The sequence below is a fragment of the Mustelus asterias genome, chromosome 14, assembly GCF_964213995.1.
Source record: "Mustelus asterias chromosome 14, sMusAst1.hap1.1, whole genome shotgun sequence".
NCBI classification, from domain to species: Eukaryota; Metazoa; Chordata; class Chondrichthyes; order Carcharhiniformes; family Triakidae; genus Mustelus; species Mustelus asterias.
The window spans coordinates 102,072,905-102,090,914 of NC_135814.1; the positions used below are offsets into that span (position 1 = coordinate 102,072,905).

The 18,010-nt window shown below is 50.2% G+C and overlaps 1 protein-coding gene across 1 annotated transcript in view; it reads left to right on the forward strand.

Annotated features, from left to right (window-relative positions):
- The first annotated feature begins 875 nt into the window (after positions 1–875).
- The window catches only part of slc19a1 (solute carrier family 19 member 1), a 40,786-nt gene continuing 23,651 nt past the window's right edge, over positions 876–18,010 (forward strand). Inside the window, exons 1-2 of the mRNA XM_078229005.1 lie at positions 876–1,370; positions 16,877–17,477. Of these exons, the coding sequence (XP_078085131.1) occupies positions 1,149–1,370; positions 16,877–17,477 (823 nt within the window). The 5' untranslated portion in view covers positions 876–1,148. The remainder of the gene's footprint in view (positions 1,371–16,876; positions 17,478–18,010) is intronic.

Below are 18,010 nucleotides of genomic sequence, written 5' to 3' on the forward strand. Positions count from 1 at the left end.
GTTTTATACAGTGTTTCACTGTAATATACTGGGGACTGTTTTATACAGTGTTTCACTGTAATATACTGGAGACTGTTTTATACAGTGTTTCACTGTAATATACTGGGGAATGTTTTATACAGTGTTTCACTGTAATATACTGGGTAGTGTTTTATACAGTGTTTCACTGTACTATACTGGGGAATGTTTTATACAGTGTTTCACTGTAATATACTGGGGAGTGTTTTATACAGTGTTTCACTGTACTATACTGGGGAATGTTTTATACAGTGTTTCACTGTACTATACTGGGGAATATTTTATACAGTGTTTCACTGTAATACACTGGGGAATGTTTTATACAGTGTTTCACTGTAATATACTCAGATCATTCTCCTTGCTCGCCTAAGGCAGGAAATGAATTAGTTTTTGTCAGGCGTGTGTGAGAGTCCTTTTCCACTTCTCATTGTGAATGTATTTGTGCTGTTGAGTCACTGTCTTCATTCTGCAGGCTCACCGCTAAAGTGTGAAGCCAATAAAGCTCAAAGGAAGCTCACATCCCCCCCGACTCAGGCATGTTTGAGTTAAATTACTAGCAAGTCCCAGACGATGGCAACCTCATGGATACGGGGGAGTTGACAAACTGGTTGCCTGTCATTCAAATAATCTCCTTGTTCGAAGCACTGCTCATTGGTATGTGTAGTGCAAGTCAGAGCTGTCCCAGCTCCGGGGGAGTGTCTGAGGGACTCCAAATCCCAGCTTGCATTGGGCAGAGGACAGGCTTGTGGGTAAGTGCTGTAAAAAGTTGTTCTGAAGGGGACCCAATGTTTTCCCTCCGTGTTCCAAATTTGGAGGCGTGGTTATTGAGTCAGCTTATAATCAACGGTCAGTCTCTGGGAGCTCTGCAGACGCCTGCAACTTGCAGAGGAGCTATTGGTGTCCTGTTGATGGCTCTTGTGCTCTATCAGAGCTCCCATCGGCAGCAAAGAGACCCAAGCCCTGCACAGGCTCTTCAACACAGGGGACATTTGACCTGTTGAGTGAGAACACTGTCTCCCCCTTACCCCTCTCAACCCCCACAGGGTCCAGGAGTGGTGGGACTTGTGCACCTTTGGTCTAGGGGACTGCCGCACAGGCGGTGAGGCTCGGTTGGTGTTCGCTGTTGACCTATGAGGAGGGAGAGAGAAGCAACAGAACAGAGGGGAGCCAGCGAGAGAGAGAGAGCGATGGACCCCGAGGTCTCGGAGAAGCCCCTCCAGCAACCCGGAGAGTGCTGGAGGTTCTCCGTCTTGTACCTGTGCTTTTATGGGTTCATGGCGCAGATTAAGCCTGCGGAAAGCTTCATCACCCCATACCTGCTGGGGCCGGACAAGAATTTCACCAGGGAGCAAGTGAGTAGAGACGGGGAGAGGTTAACCGCGGAAGAAAAGAGAGAATGAATGTGTGTCTGTTGTTCTTAATGCGCGCTCTGAAGAAATTTCACCTTCATAGCATCATAGAATCCCTACAATGCAGGAGGCCATTCGGCCCATCGGGTTTGTACCGACCACAATCCCACCCAGGCCCTATCCCCATAACCCCGCGGATTTACCCTAGTTAGTCCCCCGACACTAAGGGGTAATTTAGCCTGGCCAATCCATCTTACCCGCACATCTTTGGGCTGTGGGAGGAAACCGGATCACCCGGAGGAAACCCACGCAGACACGGGGAGAACGTGCAGACTCCGCACAGACAGTGACCCCAAGCCGGGAATCGATCCCGGGTCCCTGGTGCTGTGAGGCAGCAGTGCTAACCACTGTGCCACCGTGCCTTCTGGTTACTTGTCCCAGCACCTTGTGTCTCTCAGTGAGGACCTGTGAATCGTAGAATCCCTACAGTGTAGAAGGAGGCCATTCGGCCCATCGAGTCTGCACTGATCACAATCCCACCCAGGCCCTATCCCCATAACCCCATGCATTTACCCTGCTAATCCCCCTGACACTAAGGGGCTGATTTACCACGGCCGATCCACCTAACCCGCAGGTCTTTTGGAATGAAAGAACCCGTGTCTACACGGATGCAAGAGTTTGTTGTCAAATGACATTGCTTTCTGTTGCTACCTCAGCTCAGGCTGAGGATTCAGAGACAGACAGTCCCAGTGAGCGACAGGACCCGAGTGATCCTCCCCAACAGCACAGCTTGCCCGGGAATGGGTTTGAAATGACAGGAGGACTTGCATTTAGATAGCGCCTGTCCCGTCCTTGGGACATCCCCAAGTACTCTTTCCACAGATTCCGACAGTGAACCGTGTGCAGGAAGATGGGGTTAGAAAGGGCACCTGGGTGTTTTTGGGGTCAGCATGGGCAAGATGGGCAGAATGGCCCCACTTTTGCGCTGTATCATTTCTGTGGTTCGACAGTGCAGGAGGAGGCTATTCAGCTCATCGAGGCTGCACCGACTCTCCGAAAGAGCATCTTACCCAGGCCAATCCCCCGAACCTGCACATCTTTGGACACGAAGGGGCATTTATTGGTACGATTATTGGTCCTGTTGTATAATGCAAGAAGGATCTATCGTCTCTTTGGAGTCATTATGAAATATCTTCTGGTACAATTGGCTATTTTCTCTTTTGTTCCTCTACCTCCTTTCCCCCTGAAGACCTACCCCATTCTGTAAGCTCTTGGTCATCTGTCCCAGTATCTCCCCGCGTGTCTCAGTATTATGGTCTGTCCAATCATACTCCTGTGAGGAACCCCTGATCCCCTTATTAATCAAGAACCTATCTATCTCTGTCTTAAAAGACACTCAATGACCTGGCCTTCACAGCCCGTGGCAATGAGTTCCACAGATTCACCACTCTCTGGCTGAAGAAATTCCTCCTCATCTCTGTTTTAAAGGATGGTCCCTTTAGCCTGAGGTTGTGCCCTCTGGTTCTAGTTTTTCCTACTGGTGGAAACATCCTCTCCACGTCCACTCTATGCAGGCCTCTCAGTATCCTGTAAGTTTCAATAAGATCTCCCCTCATCCTTCTAAACTCCGAGTACAGACCCAGAGTCCTCAACCGTACCTCATACGACAAGCTCTTCATTCCAGGGATCATTCTTGTGAACCTCCTCTGGACCCTTTCCAAGACCAACACATCCTTCCTTAGGCATGGGGCCCAAAACTGCTCACAATACTCCAAATGGGGCCTGACCAAAGCCATATACAGCCTCAGAAGTACATCCCTGCTCTTGTATTCTAGCCCTCTAGACATGAACGCTAACATTGCATTTGCCTTCCTAACTGCCGACTGAACCTGCACATTAACCTTAAGCCTGTTCCAGTGATGTTGAATCAGCAATACATATTGGACGGGACACCGGGGAGAAACATTCCCAGTTCCTCTTCAATGTATTGGGGATGGTGTGGGTTAGTGATTCTCCTAATGGTACGGCACGGTGGCACAGTGGTTAGCACTGCTGCCTCACAGCGCCAGGGACCTGGGTTCAATTCCAGCGTCGGGTCACTGTCTGTGTGGAGTTTGCAGATTCTCCCCGTGTCTGCGTAGGTTTCCTCCGGGTGCTCAGGTTTCCTTCCACAGTCTGAAAGACGTGCTGGTTAGGTGCATTGGTCATGCTAAATTCTCCCTCAGTGTACCCGAACAGGTGCCGGAGTGTGGCAACTAGAGGATTTTCACAGTAACTTCAATGCAGTGTTAGTGTAACACTAATAAATAAATTCAATAAAGTGCCAGGGGACGAGCAGGGTAAATACATAGGGTTACGGGGATAGGGCCTGGGTGGGATTGTTGTCGGTGCAGGCTCGATGGGCCGAATAGCCTCCTTCTGCCCTGTAGGGATTCTATAATTTGGCATGGGATTTCGTATAACTGTCCAATGCTGGTACTGGAGCACTGTGTGCAGACCTGGATGAGTTCTGGATGGGAGGTTGTGTTGGAGCTGTATAAAACACCCATTGGGCCACAGTTGGAGTATTGTGCGCAGTGCTGGTTGCCACCCTATAGGAAGGATGCGGTTGCACTGGAGAGAGTGCAGAGGAGATTCACCAGGATCTTGCCTGGGTTGGAACGTTTGATCTATGAAGAGAGGCTGATCAGATTGGGGTGGTTTTCCTTAGAACAGAGAAGGCTGAGGGAGGACCTGATTGAGGTGTATTAAGCTACAGGGGACATAGATAAAGTCGATAGGAAGGAATTCCTCCGCCCCCCCCCCCCCCCCCCACCTCCCCGCCTCGCTTAGTAGAGGGGTCAATAACCAGGGGCATAGATTTAAGGTCAGGGGCTGGAGATTTAGAGGGGATTTGAGAAAACACTTTTTGATTTGATTTATTATTGTCACATGTATTAGTATACAGTGAAAAGTATTGTTTCTTGCGCACTATATAGACAAAAGCATACTGTTCATAGAGAAGGAAAGGAGAGAATCATAGCTAGGGTGCAGAGAAAGATCAACTTAGTGCGAGGTAGGATCATTCAAAAGTCTGACAGCAGCAAGGAAGAAGCTGTTCTTGAGTCGGTTGGTATGTGACCTCAGACTTTTGTATCTTTATCCTGACAGAAGAAGGTGGAAGAGAGAATGTCCGGGGTGCGTGGGGTCCTTAATTATGCTGGCTGCTTTTCCAAGGCAGCGGGAAGTGTAGACAGAGTCAATGGATGGGAGGCTGGTTTGAGTGATGGATTGGGCTACATTCACGACCTTTTGTAGTTTATTGCGGTCTTGGGCAGAGCAGGAGCCACACCAAGCTGTGAAACAACCAGAAAGAATGCTTTTTAAGTTGGTTAGAGTTGTTCACCCAGAGGGTGGTGGAGGCGGGAAACTTCACAACATTTAAGAAGCATTTAGATGAGCACTTGAAACGCCATCGCGTACAAGTACCAAGTGCTGGATAATGGGATGAGAATAGATAGGTGCTTGATAGCTGACACAGACATGATGGGCTGAAGGGCCTCTTTCTGTGCTGTAAAAGCTCTATGACTCGATCAACATCGAAGCCTCTCTAGGAGTGGGACTTGAACCCATGAACTTTCTGAATCTTGAGGCTGCACTGTGGCACAGTGGTTGGCACTGCTGCCTCACAGCGCCAGGGGAGCCGGGTTCGATTCCCGGTTTGGGTCACTGTCTGTGCGGAGTCTGCATGTTCTCCCCGTGTCTGCGTGGGTTTCCTCCGGGTGCTCCGGTTTCCTCCCACAGTCCAAAGATGTGCAGGTTAGGTGGATTGGCCATGCTAAATTAGTGTCAAGGGGTTAGCAGGGTAAATACATGGGGCTTTGGGGATAGGGCCTGTGTGGGATTGTGGTCAGTGCAGCCTCACAGAACCACAGAATCCCACAGTGCAGAAGAGGCCCTTCGGCCCATTGAGTCTGCAGCGACGAATGAAACGCCCTGAGCTGCCCACCTAATCCCACTTGCCAGCACTTGGCCCATTGCCCTGAATGGGCCTTGATTCGATGGGCCAAATGGCCTCCTTCTACACTGTCGGGATTCTTTGATAAGGGAGGCCAGGGTTGTACACAGCCAGTCAGTGTTTGATCTGAAGTGCCTTGGGAGGTTGTGTTGTTTTTAAAGAGTGCAATGTAAATATAAGTTGATGTTGCTGGAGACATACCCGCCCAATGACACCACACCGCCCTGTAATGGGAGTTACAGCGTCAGCAGCCTGGGGGAGAAAGTGTAAACAAGAACCCACCATGACTCCCAGCTTTGATCACTTTAAGCCTCAGTGGGTAGATGCCTCCATCGATGTGCTGAGCATATTAAAGGCGTTAGATCCCTTGTTTGTACAAGTTGGGGAGGCCATTTGGCCCACTCAGTTCATTCTTCCCTGAAAGTGGCAACCAGTGGTGGTCTAGAAAGTGCATGGTTTTGATTTGATTTATTATTGTCACATGTATTAGTATACAGTGAAAAGTATTGTTTCTTGCGCACTATACAGACAAAGCATACTGTTCATAGAGAAGGAAAGGAGAGTGCAGAATGTAGTGTGACAGTCATAGCTCGGGTGTAGAGAAAGATCAACTTAATGCAAGGTAGGTCCATTCAAAAGTCTGACAGCAGCAGAGAAGAAGCTTTTCTTGGCCTGAGACTTTTGTATCTTTTTCCCGACGGAAGAAGGTGGAAGAGAGAATGTCAGGGGTGTGTGGGGTCCTTAGTTATGCGGGCTGCTTTGCCGAGGCAGCGGGAAGTATAGACAGAATCAATGGATGGGAGGTTAGTTTGCGTGATGGATTGGGCTACATTCACAAAGATGAGGGCATGCTTGCCTTCATCGCTCGGGGCGTAGAGTATAAAAATTGTCAAGTCATGTTGCAGCTATAGAGAACTTTAGTTGGGTCACATTTGGAATAGAATGTTCAATTCTGGTCGCCACACTACCAGAAGGATGTGGAGGCTTTGGAGAGGGTACAGAAAAGATTTACCAGGATGTTGCCTGGCATGGAGGGCATTAGCTATGAGGAGAGATTGGAGAAACTTTGGTTGTTCTCACTGGAACGTCAGAGGTTGAGGGGGCGACCCGATAGAAGTCTACAAAATGATGAGGGGCATGGACAGAGTGGATAGTCAGAAGCTTTTTCTCAGGGTGGAAATGTCAATGACTAGGGGACATGGGTAAAAGGGGGAAAGTTTAAAGGAGATGTGAGAGGCAGGTTTTTAACACAGAGGGTGGTAAGTGCCTGGAATGCACTGCCAGAGGAGGTGGTAGAAGCAAATATGATAGCAACGTTTAAGAGGCTATCATAGAATCCTACAGTGCAGGAGGAGGCCATTCGGTCCATTAAGCCTGCACCGCCAACAATCCCACCCAGACCCTATCCTCATAATCCCGTGCATTTAACCTAGCTCGTCCCCCTGACACTTAGGGGCAATTTAGCATGGCCAATCCACCTAACCCGCACATCTTTGGACTGTGGGAGGAAACCAGAGCACCCGGAGGAAACCCATTCAGATACGGGGAGAATGTGCAGACTCCGCACAGACAGTGACCCAAGCCAGGAATCGAACCCAGGTCCCTGGCGCTGTGAGGCAGCAGTGCTAACCACTGTGCCACCGTGCTGCCCAGGTACATGAAGAGGCAGTGAATAGAGGGATACGGACAGTGAAGAGGAAAAAGATCTTTAGTTTAGAAAGGTGTCATGTGTTGGCGCAGGCTTGATGGGCCGAAGGGCCTGTTCCTGTGCTGTACTATATTTTGTGTGTTCTCTCGCCCCCTCTCCAGGAGAGATTGCTCTGTGTGTTAGGGAGTATTCCTTCTGCTTCGTCGATCAACGTTGCCGTCTCCAGATTTGTACCTGCGTGGTCTTCTTTATGCAGTCATGCATAAAGGAACGCTCGACTGAGCCTCAGGCTTTAAGCTTTTCCCTCCCGTCAGACATCTCGAGGGTTCCGTCTTACCAAGGACTGGGGGTGGGATAAAGAACTGGCACTGTTTGGCATGGGGAGGGCAGTCCATGATCCAGAGGTAATGCCCTCCCCTCTGAGTCTGAATGTTGTGGGTTCAGTGCCAGCTCCAGCGACCTCAATGCCATGTCCAGGTGGATCTCCCCATGAGGGAGTGCTTAACTGTCAGAGGAACTGTCTCACGGATCAGCTGCTTATACGTCCCGGGGATGTAAAAGATCCCCTGGGCGGGGGGGGGGGCAGTTGTCCTCATGTCCCTTTGACCCAACATTGCTCAAACCCACTATCCTGCTGCCACCACCCACCTGCTCTGTCTGTGGGATCTTGCTGTGCATGTGCAACATGCCTCCCAAAGCACTTCAGTGGCGAGAAAGTGCTTTGAGAGACGGGAGGGATGTGCAGTGGCACAGTGGGTTAGCACTGCTGCTTCACAGCGCCAGGGACCCCGGTTCGATTCCCGGTTTGGGTCACTGTCTGTGTGGAGACGGCACATTCTCCCCGTGTCTGCGTGGGATTCCTCCGGGTGCTCCAGTTTCCTCCCACAGTCCAAAGATGGGTGGATTGGCCGTGCTAAATTGCCCCGTAGTGTCAGGGGGATTATCAGAGTAAATGTGTGGGGTTACGGGAATAGGGCCTGGGTGGGATTGTGGTCGGTGCAGACTCGATGGGCCAAATGGCCTCCTTCTGCACTGTAGAAATTCTATGAGGGCACCTGAGGGTTTGAAGGACACCGCATCAAAGAATTTCTTGGGCAATTAGCACAATTCCTGATTTTTTTTTAGCTATGTGAGAATTGGCTGTTCCAGACCCGTGCATGCCATTGCAACTACTTGGATACCTATTGCTAATGTCATTCCCATTGGCTTGTCGAATATCGCCCCCCCACCCCACCCCCCCACCCCTGGCGCTGTTATTTTTGGTTTTAATGAGCTCTGTTCTCAGTTGTCCAGGATTAAGTTGGAACTTCATTACCGACTCCACGGGAATTTCACTGCTCTACATTTTACGGAGAATTATCCCCTGTGTGGAATGAACTACTGGCTTCATCTGTTTTACACAGATAAGAGACAGCGCAGAAACATACGCTACCTTATTATCTTCCATTGCTTACCCTCTCACGTGGTTATTGGGCGTTCCCCAAAATATATCCAGCCTATTTACCTCAACTGCGCAGAGTGAATTCCACTCGCAGAGTTTCCCCTGAATTCCTTCCCGGATTTATCATTCTTTCCTCTTCTCGCACCATGTGGTGCCACTAAGGTTGGACTTTCACCCGTTTCCATAGCTGGTAATTCCCCTGAACAGGTCGCTAGCCAGTCGCCGGGGGGCCTTGTAGCTTGAGAGGCATCGCTCCACATCAAACACGGTTGACCACAAGCCATTGGCTTGTCTGGAATGCATTTATGTTGATTGGCCGTGCTAAATTCTCCCTCAGTGTACCCGAACAGGCACCAGAGTTTGGCGACTAGGAGGTTTTCACAGTAACTTCATTGCAGTGTTAATGTAAGCCTACTTGTGACACTAATAAATAAACTTAAGATATTCTGTAAGTTTCAATTGGACCCCCCCTCATATCCTTCTAAACTCCATCGAGTGCAGACCTAGACTCCTCAACCACTCCTCATATGACAAACACTACTGCCTCACAGCGCCAGGGACCCGGGTTCAATTCCAGCCGGGTCACTGTCTGTGTGGAGTTTGTACATTCTTCCCGAGTCTGCGTGGGTTTCCTCCGGGTGCTCTGGTTTCCTCCCACACTCCAAAGATGTGCGGGTTAGGTGGATTGGCCATGCTAAATTGCCCCTTAGTGTCAGGGGGACTAGCAGGGTAAATACGTGGGGATAGGGCCTGGGTGGGACTGTGGTTGGTCCAGACTTGATGGGCCGAATGGCCTCCCTTTGCACTGTAGAGATTCTATGACTCTATGATGACCATGAAACCATTGTTGATTGTTGGAAAAACCCATCAGGTTCTGCTTTAGAGAAGGAAATCTGCCGTCCTTACCCGGTCTGGCCTACAGATACTCCAGAGCCACAGTAATGTGGTTGACACTTAAATACCTCTTCAAGGGCAACTAGGGATGGGCAATAAATGCTGGCCAGTCAGTGATGCCCACATCCCATAAAGTGAATTGGAAAGAATAACCTTTCTGTCAAAGTCAATGTTGTTTTGACTCATCCAGGTGGGACAGTTATGCTGAGCAGACGCATTCTGAGTAAGGTTATAAACTATTCGAGTTTGAAGTTGCAAAGGGCTTTGATTGAGTATATGAGGAGAAATGTAATTTTGGAAGAAGAAGCTGCGGTCTTTGCCAAAATGAACCAGGGGGAACGAGGTGAGAAGGTTCTTCTTTGACTCAGCGAGTTGCTCTGAGTGGGAATGCGATACCTGAAAGGATTCTGTCGTAAATGTCCTCGAGGAACTGGGTAAATACTTGATGAGGAGGAACTGGGAGGTGAATGGGATTAATTGGGAGAGCTAGTAGGAGGCATGATGGACTGAATGGCCTCCCCTGTGCTGTGAATGAATCTAGGAAAGGCTGTCAATTAGCATTAGACAGCACAAAGACATTCCTTGGCCCGTGCCGTGTTGGCGGACGTTTCATTGGGCCAATGAGGAAGGGTTTTACTGGGATTGGTCACGTTGTGGTAAAGAGGAGAATGAGATCTGGCATCTTTGTCTTGATCAGAGTCTCCGGGATCCCGTTGGGAAGTGTGGACGTGTGGACAATGGGTGAAGATTGGCTGGGCTTGTGTGTTTTGCGCCTCACAAACACACAGCCAGGGTTTGGGCATTGATCACTGTGTGAGGAGTGGGACTGCACTGAGGCAGGGGCGAGCATTGCCAGCTGGAGGCAGTTTGGAAGTGAGGCAACTGTGTGTACGTGTGTGTGTATGTATGTACATGCGTGAGGCGTGCATGTGTGTAAGGACATGCGTGTGCACGTGTATGTGTGTATGTACATGCGTGCACACATGCATGTGCGCGCGTGCATGTGCGTGTACATGTGTGTGCATGTGTATATGTACATGCGTGTGCGCGTATGTGTGTACGCACATGCATACACCCGTGTGTGTGTGTGTGTAAGTACATACGTGCGTGTGCTCGCTTGTGTGTGTAAGTACATGTGTGTGTGTGTGCACTTGTGTGTGTATGTACATGCATGTGTCTGTGTTTCTGTCTCAGGTGTGTGCACGCATGTGCATGTACACGTGTGTGTGCATGCATGCATGGCAATGAGGGATTGTGAGCCCGTGCGAGTTTGCTGGGGACACATTCCCTGTGTGATAATTGGCAGGGTTGGTGTGAAGCCTGTGGGGATTATTAACCAGCTGATACATTGCGAAAACCATTGGAATGAGATGCATTGAGCCTGAGTCAGCTCACAGATAAAACCCATCGCAACAGGGCCGGGGTCAAAGGTCGTACTCTTGACCTGTACTCCACTTCGGATAGAATGGACCTTATTCTGCTTCTAAACAAACAGTAGCTGTTCCTGTCGCTTCTGTGTAAAGTCAAACAATCGCCATCCATTCTACATTCACCAGCAAACTCAGAACTCATCCAGAGTGGCATCATTAACATTGAGTACTCCAGCCCTCTCTGGAAGCATGCTTACTTTCTCTCTCTCTCTCTCTCTCTCGGCCCCCGAGCCACTTCAGTGCCAGCTCTTAATTGGTAGAATTCTCTCCTCTGAATCAGCAGAAGATAGGGTCAAAGTCCCACAGCAGAGGTTTAAACCCAGCCAGGAGGGTTACTACTCCAACCGTGTACTCAAAGCCCCTCACCAAAGAGACACCCCCTGCATTACCCTTCCCCCACCTCTTAACTGCCTTTGGCACGGTTACCCCACACCGTACCCCAGTCATGTCCCCTTCTGTGGTGTCGGATAGCTCTCTCCTGGTTCCACTGGCTGCGAGGCGATGGCCTAGTGGTATTATCGCTGCACTATTAATCCAGAAACTCAGCTGATGTTCTGGGGACCCCGGTTCAAATCCTGCCACGGCAGATGGTGGAACTATAGTGTCACAAGTAGGCTTACATTAACACTGCAATGAAGTTACTGTGAAAATCCCCCAGTTGCCACACTCCGGCACCTGTTCGGGTACACTGAGGGGGAATTTAGCACCGTCAATGCACCCTAACCAGCACGTCTTTCAGACTGTGGGAGGAAACCGGAGCACGCGGAGGAAACCCACGCAGACACGGGGAGAACGTGTAAACTCCACACAGACAGTGACCCAGGCCGGGAATCGAAACCGGGTTCCTGGCGCTGAGAGGCAACAGTGCTAACCACTGTGCCACCAGATGGGTTTTCCGAGAATTGACAATGGTTTCATGGTCATCAGTAGATTCTTAATTCCAGATATCTTTTATTAAAAGCACGGTGGCACAGTGGTTAGCCCTGCTGCCTCACAGCGCCAGGGACCCGGGTTCGATTCCCGGCTTGGGTCACTGTCTGTGCGGACTCTGCACTTCCTCCCCGTGTCTGCGTGGGTTTCCTCCGGGTGCTCTGGTTTCCTCCCACACTCTAAAGATGTGGGGGTTAGGTGGATTGGCCGTGCTAAATTTGCCCTATTGGGGGGATTGGCAGGATGGATGTGTGAGATTGCCGGGATAGGGCTTGGGTGGGATTATTGTTGGTGCAGACTCAATGGGCTGAATGGCCTCCTGTAGTGCAGGGATTCTTTCGTTCACTAATGTCCTTTAGGGAAGGAAATCTGCCGTCCTTACCTGGTCTGGCCTGCATGTGACTCCAGAGCCACAGCCATGTGGTTGACTCTCAACTGCCCTCGGGCAATTAATGATGGGCATTAAATGGTGGCCCAGCCAGCGATGCCCACTTCCCATGAATGAATTTTAAAAAACTCATCCCTATCCAACTGATTCCAGAAGCGCCTTCCCAAATTTTTGCTCCCCCTATATTGTAACCTCCGGAGTACCCTCCTCTCCCCAGCCCCCCCAACCCAAAGGATCGATCTGCAGCCCACACTAACAACACCCAGCGTGACCTCTCTGACACCTCTCCCAATTCCTTGACATTGCCAGCCTGCTTTCCTGATACCCAGCTCCGAGTTTGCGTTCCCGGTGTAGGTAGGTCGAGACGGCGCGTGTTGGGACGAGGTGGCCCAGCCCCTCTCTCAATTTATGCTCTGGGGGTTGGTATGGGACAGAATCGGGTACCTCCCCGACTCTGGGACTGGGTTCTAGGGGCAGTGGATGGTGAGTGCTGAGGCAGGATGGTTAGAAGGCCCGTCTCGTTTGTCGGGGACTCTGTCGTGGCTGTAACAAAAGCAGTTTGGCCCTCCAGGCCTCAATCCTCGCTCTGTCTCACCCAAACCCCACACACTGTCCATGACACCCCATGCCAACTCATCCTCCCTCATGCCCATTCACCCCATATACACACATAATTGTGAGTATGGAAATGCTGAGGTCAATAAGAACTCCTGTTCAGTACCTTCCTCTGAACACTAATTGCTGAACATTCAACCCTATAAAAGCAACAGTCACAGAGCCGATAACTGAGGCTTCAAACACTTAACCTTCATAGACCCATAGAAACCCTACTGCGCAGAAAGGTTTTATTCAAATTTATTTATTAGCCACAAGTAGGCTTACATTAACACTGCGATTAAGTTACTGTGAAAATCCCCAAGTTGCCACACTCCGGCGCCTGTTCGGGTACACTGAGGGAGAATTTAGCACAGCCAATGCACCCTAACCAGCACGTCTTTCCGACTGTGGGAGGAAACCGGAGCACCCGGAAGAAACCCACGCAGACACGGGGAGAACATGCAGACTCCGCACAGACAGCGACCCAAGCCGGAAATTGAACCAGGATCCCTGGCGTTGTAAGGCAGCAGTGCCAACCTCTGTGCCACTGTTTAGCCCATCAGGAAGCCATTCGGCCCATCAAGTCTGCACCGACTCTCCAGCATAGTATCTTCCCCAGGCTCACCCTTGAACTGTTCTCCAACCCCACCCTGCCCCCCCCCCCCCCCCCCCCCCCCCCGCCGCCCCACCATCACTAAGGGTCAATTTAGCATGGCCAACCTAACTCTCACATCTTTGGACTGTGGGAGGAAACCGGAGCACCCGGGGGAAACCCACGCCGGAACAGGGAGAACATGCAAACTCCACACGGACAGAAGATGCCTATCTCCCCATGCCTGCGTGGGTTTCCTCCGGGTGCTCCAGTTTCCTCCCACACTCCAAAGATGTGCAGGTTAGGGTGGATTGGCCATGCTAAATTTCCCCTTAGTGTCCAAAGATGTGTAGGTTAGAGGGATTAGCGGGGTAAATATGTGGGGGTTATGGGAATAGAGTGGGGATGAGGACTTGGTAAGATACTTTGTTAGAGAGTCGGTGTGGACTCGATGGGCTGAATGGCCTCCTCCTGCACTGTAGGGATTCTATGATTCGAATGGACTAGTCCCTATAAACTCTGGAATTCCATCCTTAACCCCCTCTATGTCTCTCCTTTGAACATCTGACTGAAAACCCACCTCTTTGACAAATCTTTCTGCTTATCCAGCTCCATTTCAGGGCTCAACATCCATTTTGTTCCATCTTTCGGGGCTTTGACACGCGTTTTTATGCCAGTGGTCTTTATCAATGCAAGTTTGGGCTTTTCGGGAGGGAGAGAGAGAGCGAGAAGCAGGAAAATTGTTTAGTCAGAGAATTCCTCAGTAATTTAGCAAAGTGTGTTCTCATATCAATGAGCTATCAGGCTGGTTTAACCTTCGCAGTTGCTAAAAGGCCAATTACAAAAGTCCAAAGAGTGATACGTGATTATAGTCACATAAACACATGCAGCAGTTGGTTTAAGTTTAAGAGCAGTTCTTGAACTGTCTTCTGTCAAGTCGCAAAAATCTCACCCTTGTGTTTGGATCTCCCCACTGCCTCGCTTGCCCCCCGACCTCTGTAACCACCTCGAGCCCCACAACCCACCCAGATCTCTGCGCTCCTCCCATTCTAGCCTCCTGCACATTTCCAGTTCCACTCGCTCCACCATTGGTAGCTTCGTTAGCTGTGGTTGAAGCTCCCTCCCTAAACCTCTCTCTGCCTCTCCGACTTTACGATCATGGAATCGCTACAGCGCAGATGGAGGCCATTCAGCCCATCGAGTCTGCACTGACTCTCCGACAGAGCATCTCATCCAGGCGCACCCCTCCCCGAACCCCATAACCCCATCTCCACATATTTATCCCGCTAATCCACTTAACCTACACATCTTTGGACATTAAGGGGCAATTTAGCATGGCTAAACTACCTAATCTGCACCTCTTTGGACTGTGGGAGGAAACCGGAGCACCCGGAGGAAACCCATGCAGACACGGGGAGAACGTGCAAACTCCACACAGACAGTGATCTGAGGCTGGAATCGAACCAGGTCCCTGGCTCTGTGAGGCAGCAGTGTTAACCACTGTGCCACCGTGCCGCCCCTTGTTCCTTGGAACCTACTTGTAAATATACAGATGTACGAAATAGGAGCAGGAGTAGGCCATTCGGCCCCTCAAGCTTTCACTGCTATTCAGTAAGATAATGGCTGATCTGTTTGTGTTTCTAATTCCACATTCTCATCCAACCTCGATAACATTTGATTCCCTCGTCTAAAAAGAATCTATCTTTCTTTGCCTTAAAAAATATTCAGTGACCCCCACCCACCGGCCTCCTCCACCTTCTGAGGCAGAGAGTTCCAAAGTTACACAACCCTCTTGAGAGAATGTATAAGTAGAGGTTGACGAGGTTAGGATTGTTTTCACTGGAGTTCAGATGAATGAGGGGGGATCTCATAGAGACTTATAAAATTCTAACAGGACTAGACAGGGTGGATGCAGGGAGGATGTTCCCGATGGTGGGGGGAGTCCAGAACCAGGGGTCACAGTCTGAGGATTCGGGGTAGACCATTTAGGACGGAGATGAGGAGACATTTCTTCACCCAAAGAGTGGTGAGCCTGTGGAATTCATTACCACAGGAAGTAGTTGATGCCAAAACATTGAATGTATTCAAGAGGCGGCTGGATATAGCACTTGGGGCGAATGGGATCAAAGGTTATGGGGAGAAAGCAGGATTAGGCTATTGAGTTGGATGATCAGCCATGATGGTGATGAATGGGGGAGCAGGCTCGAAGGGCTGAATGGCCTCCTGCTCCTATCTTCTATGAAAAAAAAATTCTCCTCATCTCGGTCCTAAAAGGGTTTACCCTAATTTTAAAACAGCAACATTTGGTAATTCCTTTGATCAGCTTTTTGGACAGCTGATGATGTCTCTGTGTGGGATTTTCCGGCCGCACTCACCCCAAGGCAGGAAAATCCCACCCGAGGTCAACAGACCTTTGCATGATCCGTGTCCCGCCCGCTACGGTGGGAGGGATGGGAACATTCCACCCTCTTATGTATACCTTGGTGTTTGAGTTTGCTACATAATGCGCCTATGCAAAGTCTTGGGAGGTTGTTATTGGGTTCAAGGTTTTGATTTGATTTGATTTATTATTGTCACATGTATTAGTATACAGTGAAAAGTATTGTTTCTTGCGCACTATACAGACAAAGCATACCGTTCATAGAGAAGGAAAGGAGAGGGTGCAGAATGTAGTGTTCCAGTCATAGCTAGGGTGTAGAGAAAGATCAACTTAGTGCAAGGTAGGTCCATTCAAAAGTCTGATGGCAGCAGGGAAGAAGCTGTTCTTGAGTCGGTTGGTATGTATCCTCAGACTTTTGTACCTTTTTCCCGAAGGAAGAAGGTGGAAGAGAGAATGTCCGGGGTGCGTGGGGGGGGTCCTTAATTATGCTGGCTGCTTTTCCGAGGCAGCGGGAAGTGTAGACAGAGTCAATGGATGGAGGCTGGTTTGCGTGATGGATTGGGCTTCATTCACGACCCTTTGTAGTTTCTTGCGGTCTTGGGCAGAGCAGGAACCATACCAAGCTGTGATGCAACCAGAAAGAATGCTTTCTATGGTGCATCTGTAAAAGTTGTTCAGAGTTGTAGCTGATGAGCCAAATTTCCTTAGTCTTCTGAGAATGTAGAGGTGTTGGTGGGCTTTCTTAACTATAGTGTCGGCATGGGGGGACTGGGACAGTTTCCGGATTGGCCCCACCCCACAACCCTTCGTTCTTCTGTCAATGATAAATCTGTCTAAATTCAGTCTTGGATATTTTCAAAGACCCAGCACCTCCCCCTTCACCTACCCACCCCCTGCCGCTGCCCCCTCGGGTAGAGAATTCCAAATATTAATGACCCTCTGAGAGAAGAAATTCTTCCTCGTCTCTGATGGGAGGCTGGTTTGTGTGATGGTCTGGGCTTCATTCACAACCTTTTGTAGTTCCTTGCGGTCTTGGGCAGAGCAGGAGCCATACCAAGCTGTGATACAACCAGAAAGATTGCTTTCTATGGTGCATCTGTAAAAGTTGGTGAGAGTTATAGCCAAATGTCAATATAAAGGGCTATATAAATGCAAGTTGTTGTTGAGGCCTATTCTAAACTGTCTTCTTTTTCCTGGCGTTCCTTCCCCCAGGTCACCAATGAGATCACACCAGTCCTGTCCTATTCCTACATGTCAGTGCTGGTTCCGGTGTTCCTATTGACGGATTATCTCCGCTACAAGCCCGTCCTCATCCTCCAGAGTCTCAGTCACGTGGCAATCTGGCTACTGCTGCTGTTTGGAACCACCGTGCTTCAGATGCAGTTCATGGAGTTCTTCTACGGGATCACCATGGCGGCGCGGGTGGCCTACTCCTCCTACATCTTCACCCTGGTCAGCTTTCAGTCCTACCAGAAGGTGGCGAGCTACTCCCGTTCCTCGGTGCTCATGGGGGTCTTTGTCAGCTCGGTGCTGGGGCAGCTCTTTGTCACCCTGGGCGACGTGCCGTTTTTCACTCTGAACTACATCTCCCTGGGCTTTGTGGCCTTTGCCTTCACCTTGACCCTCTTCCTCAAGCGGCCCAAGCGGACCATGTTCTTCAACAGGCGCGCCCTGGCCGCCAACGGGTCAATCCAGTCCGAGGCGGACCCCGCGCACGCCACCTCAGTCACGCTGGTCAGCGAGAAGCAGAAGGCACCTCGCGGTTGGCACTGGAGGGACACCGCGCTGGTGAAGATGATCCTGGAGCTCAAAAGTTAGTGGGCGCCCCTTTTGCTTCTTACGCCTTGTCCACACTTGGTCTGAAGGTGATGGGTTTGAGCCCCGCTCCTGACCAAAACACCTAGTCCTATCAGAGCAGCGCTGAGGGAGTGCCGCATGCAGGTGGCGGGTGGTGTCTTGAACTGTAAATCGAAACTGTGCTGTCCTGCTCTCTCCGGTGGCTTTGATAAAGAGACTCCTCAGAGTCCTTGGCCAACATTCGTCCCTGAATCCACATCGCACAAAACAAAAAAAAACAGATCATCTGGTTGTTCACTCTTTGTGGGATCTTGCTGTGCACCAGTTGGCTGCCATGTTCCCTCCAGTGACTTACATTTCAAGAGTGCCGCAAAATGCTTTGGGACATCCTGGCAGGTTGGGAAAGATGCTATATAAGCGAGCTGGTTCTGTTTTTTTATGTACACATCCCGGGCCCAGTTGTGAGTTGGGAAATTCTCCACTCGGAGCCAGTGTTGACGCTGAGGGTTTCTGGGCTAGCCGACAGCCCGGGGGGGGGGAGGCTTTCAC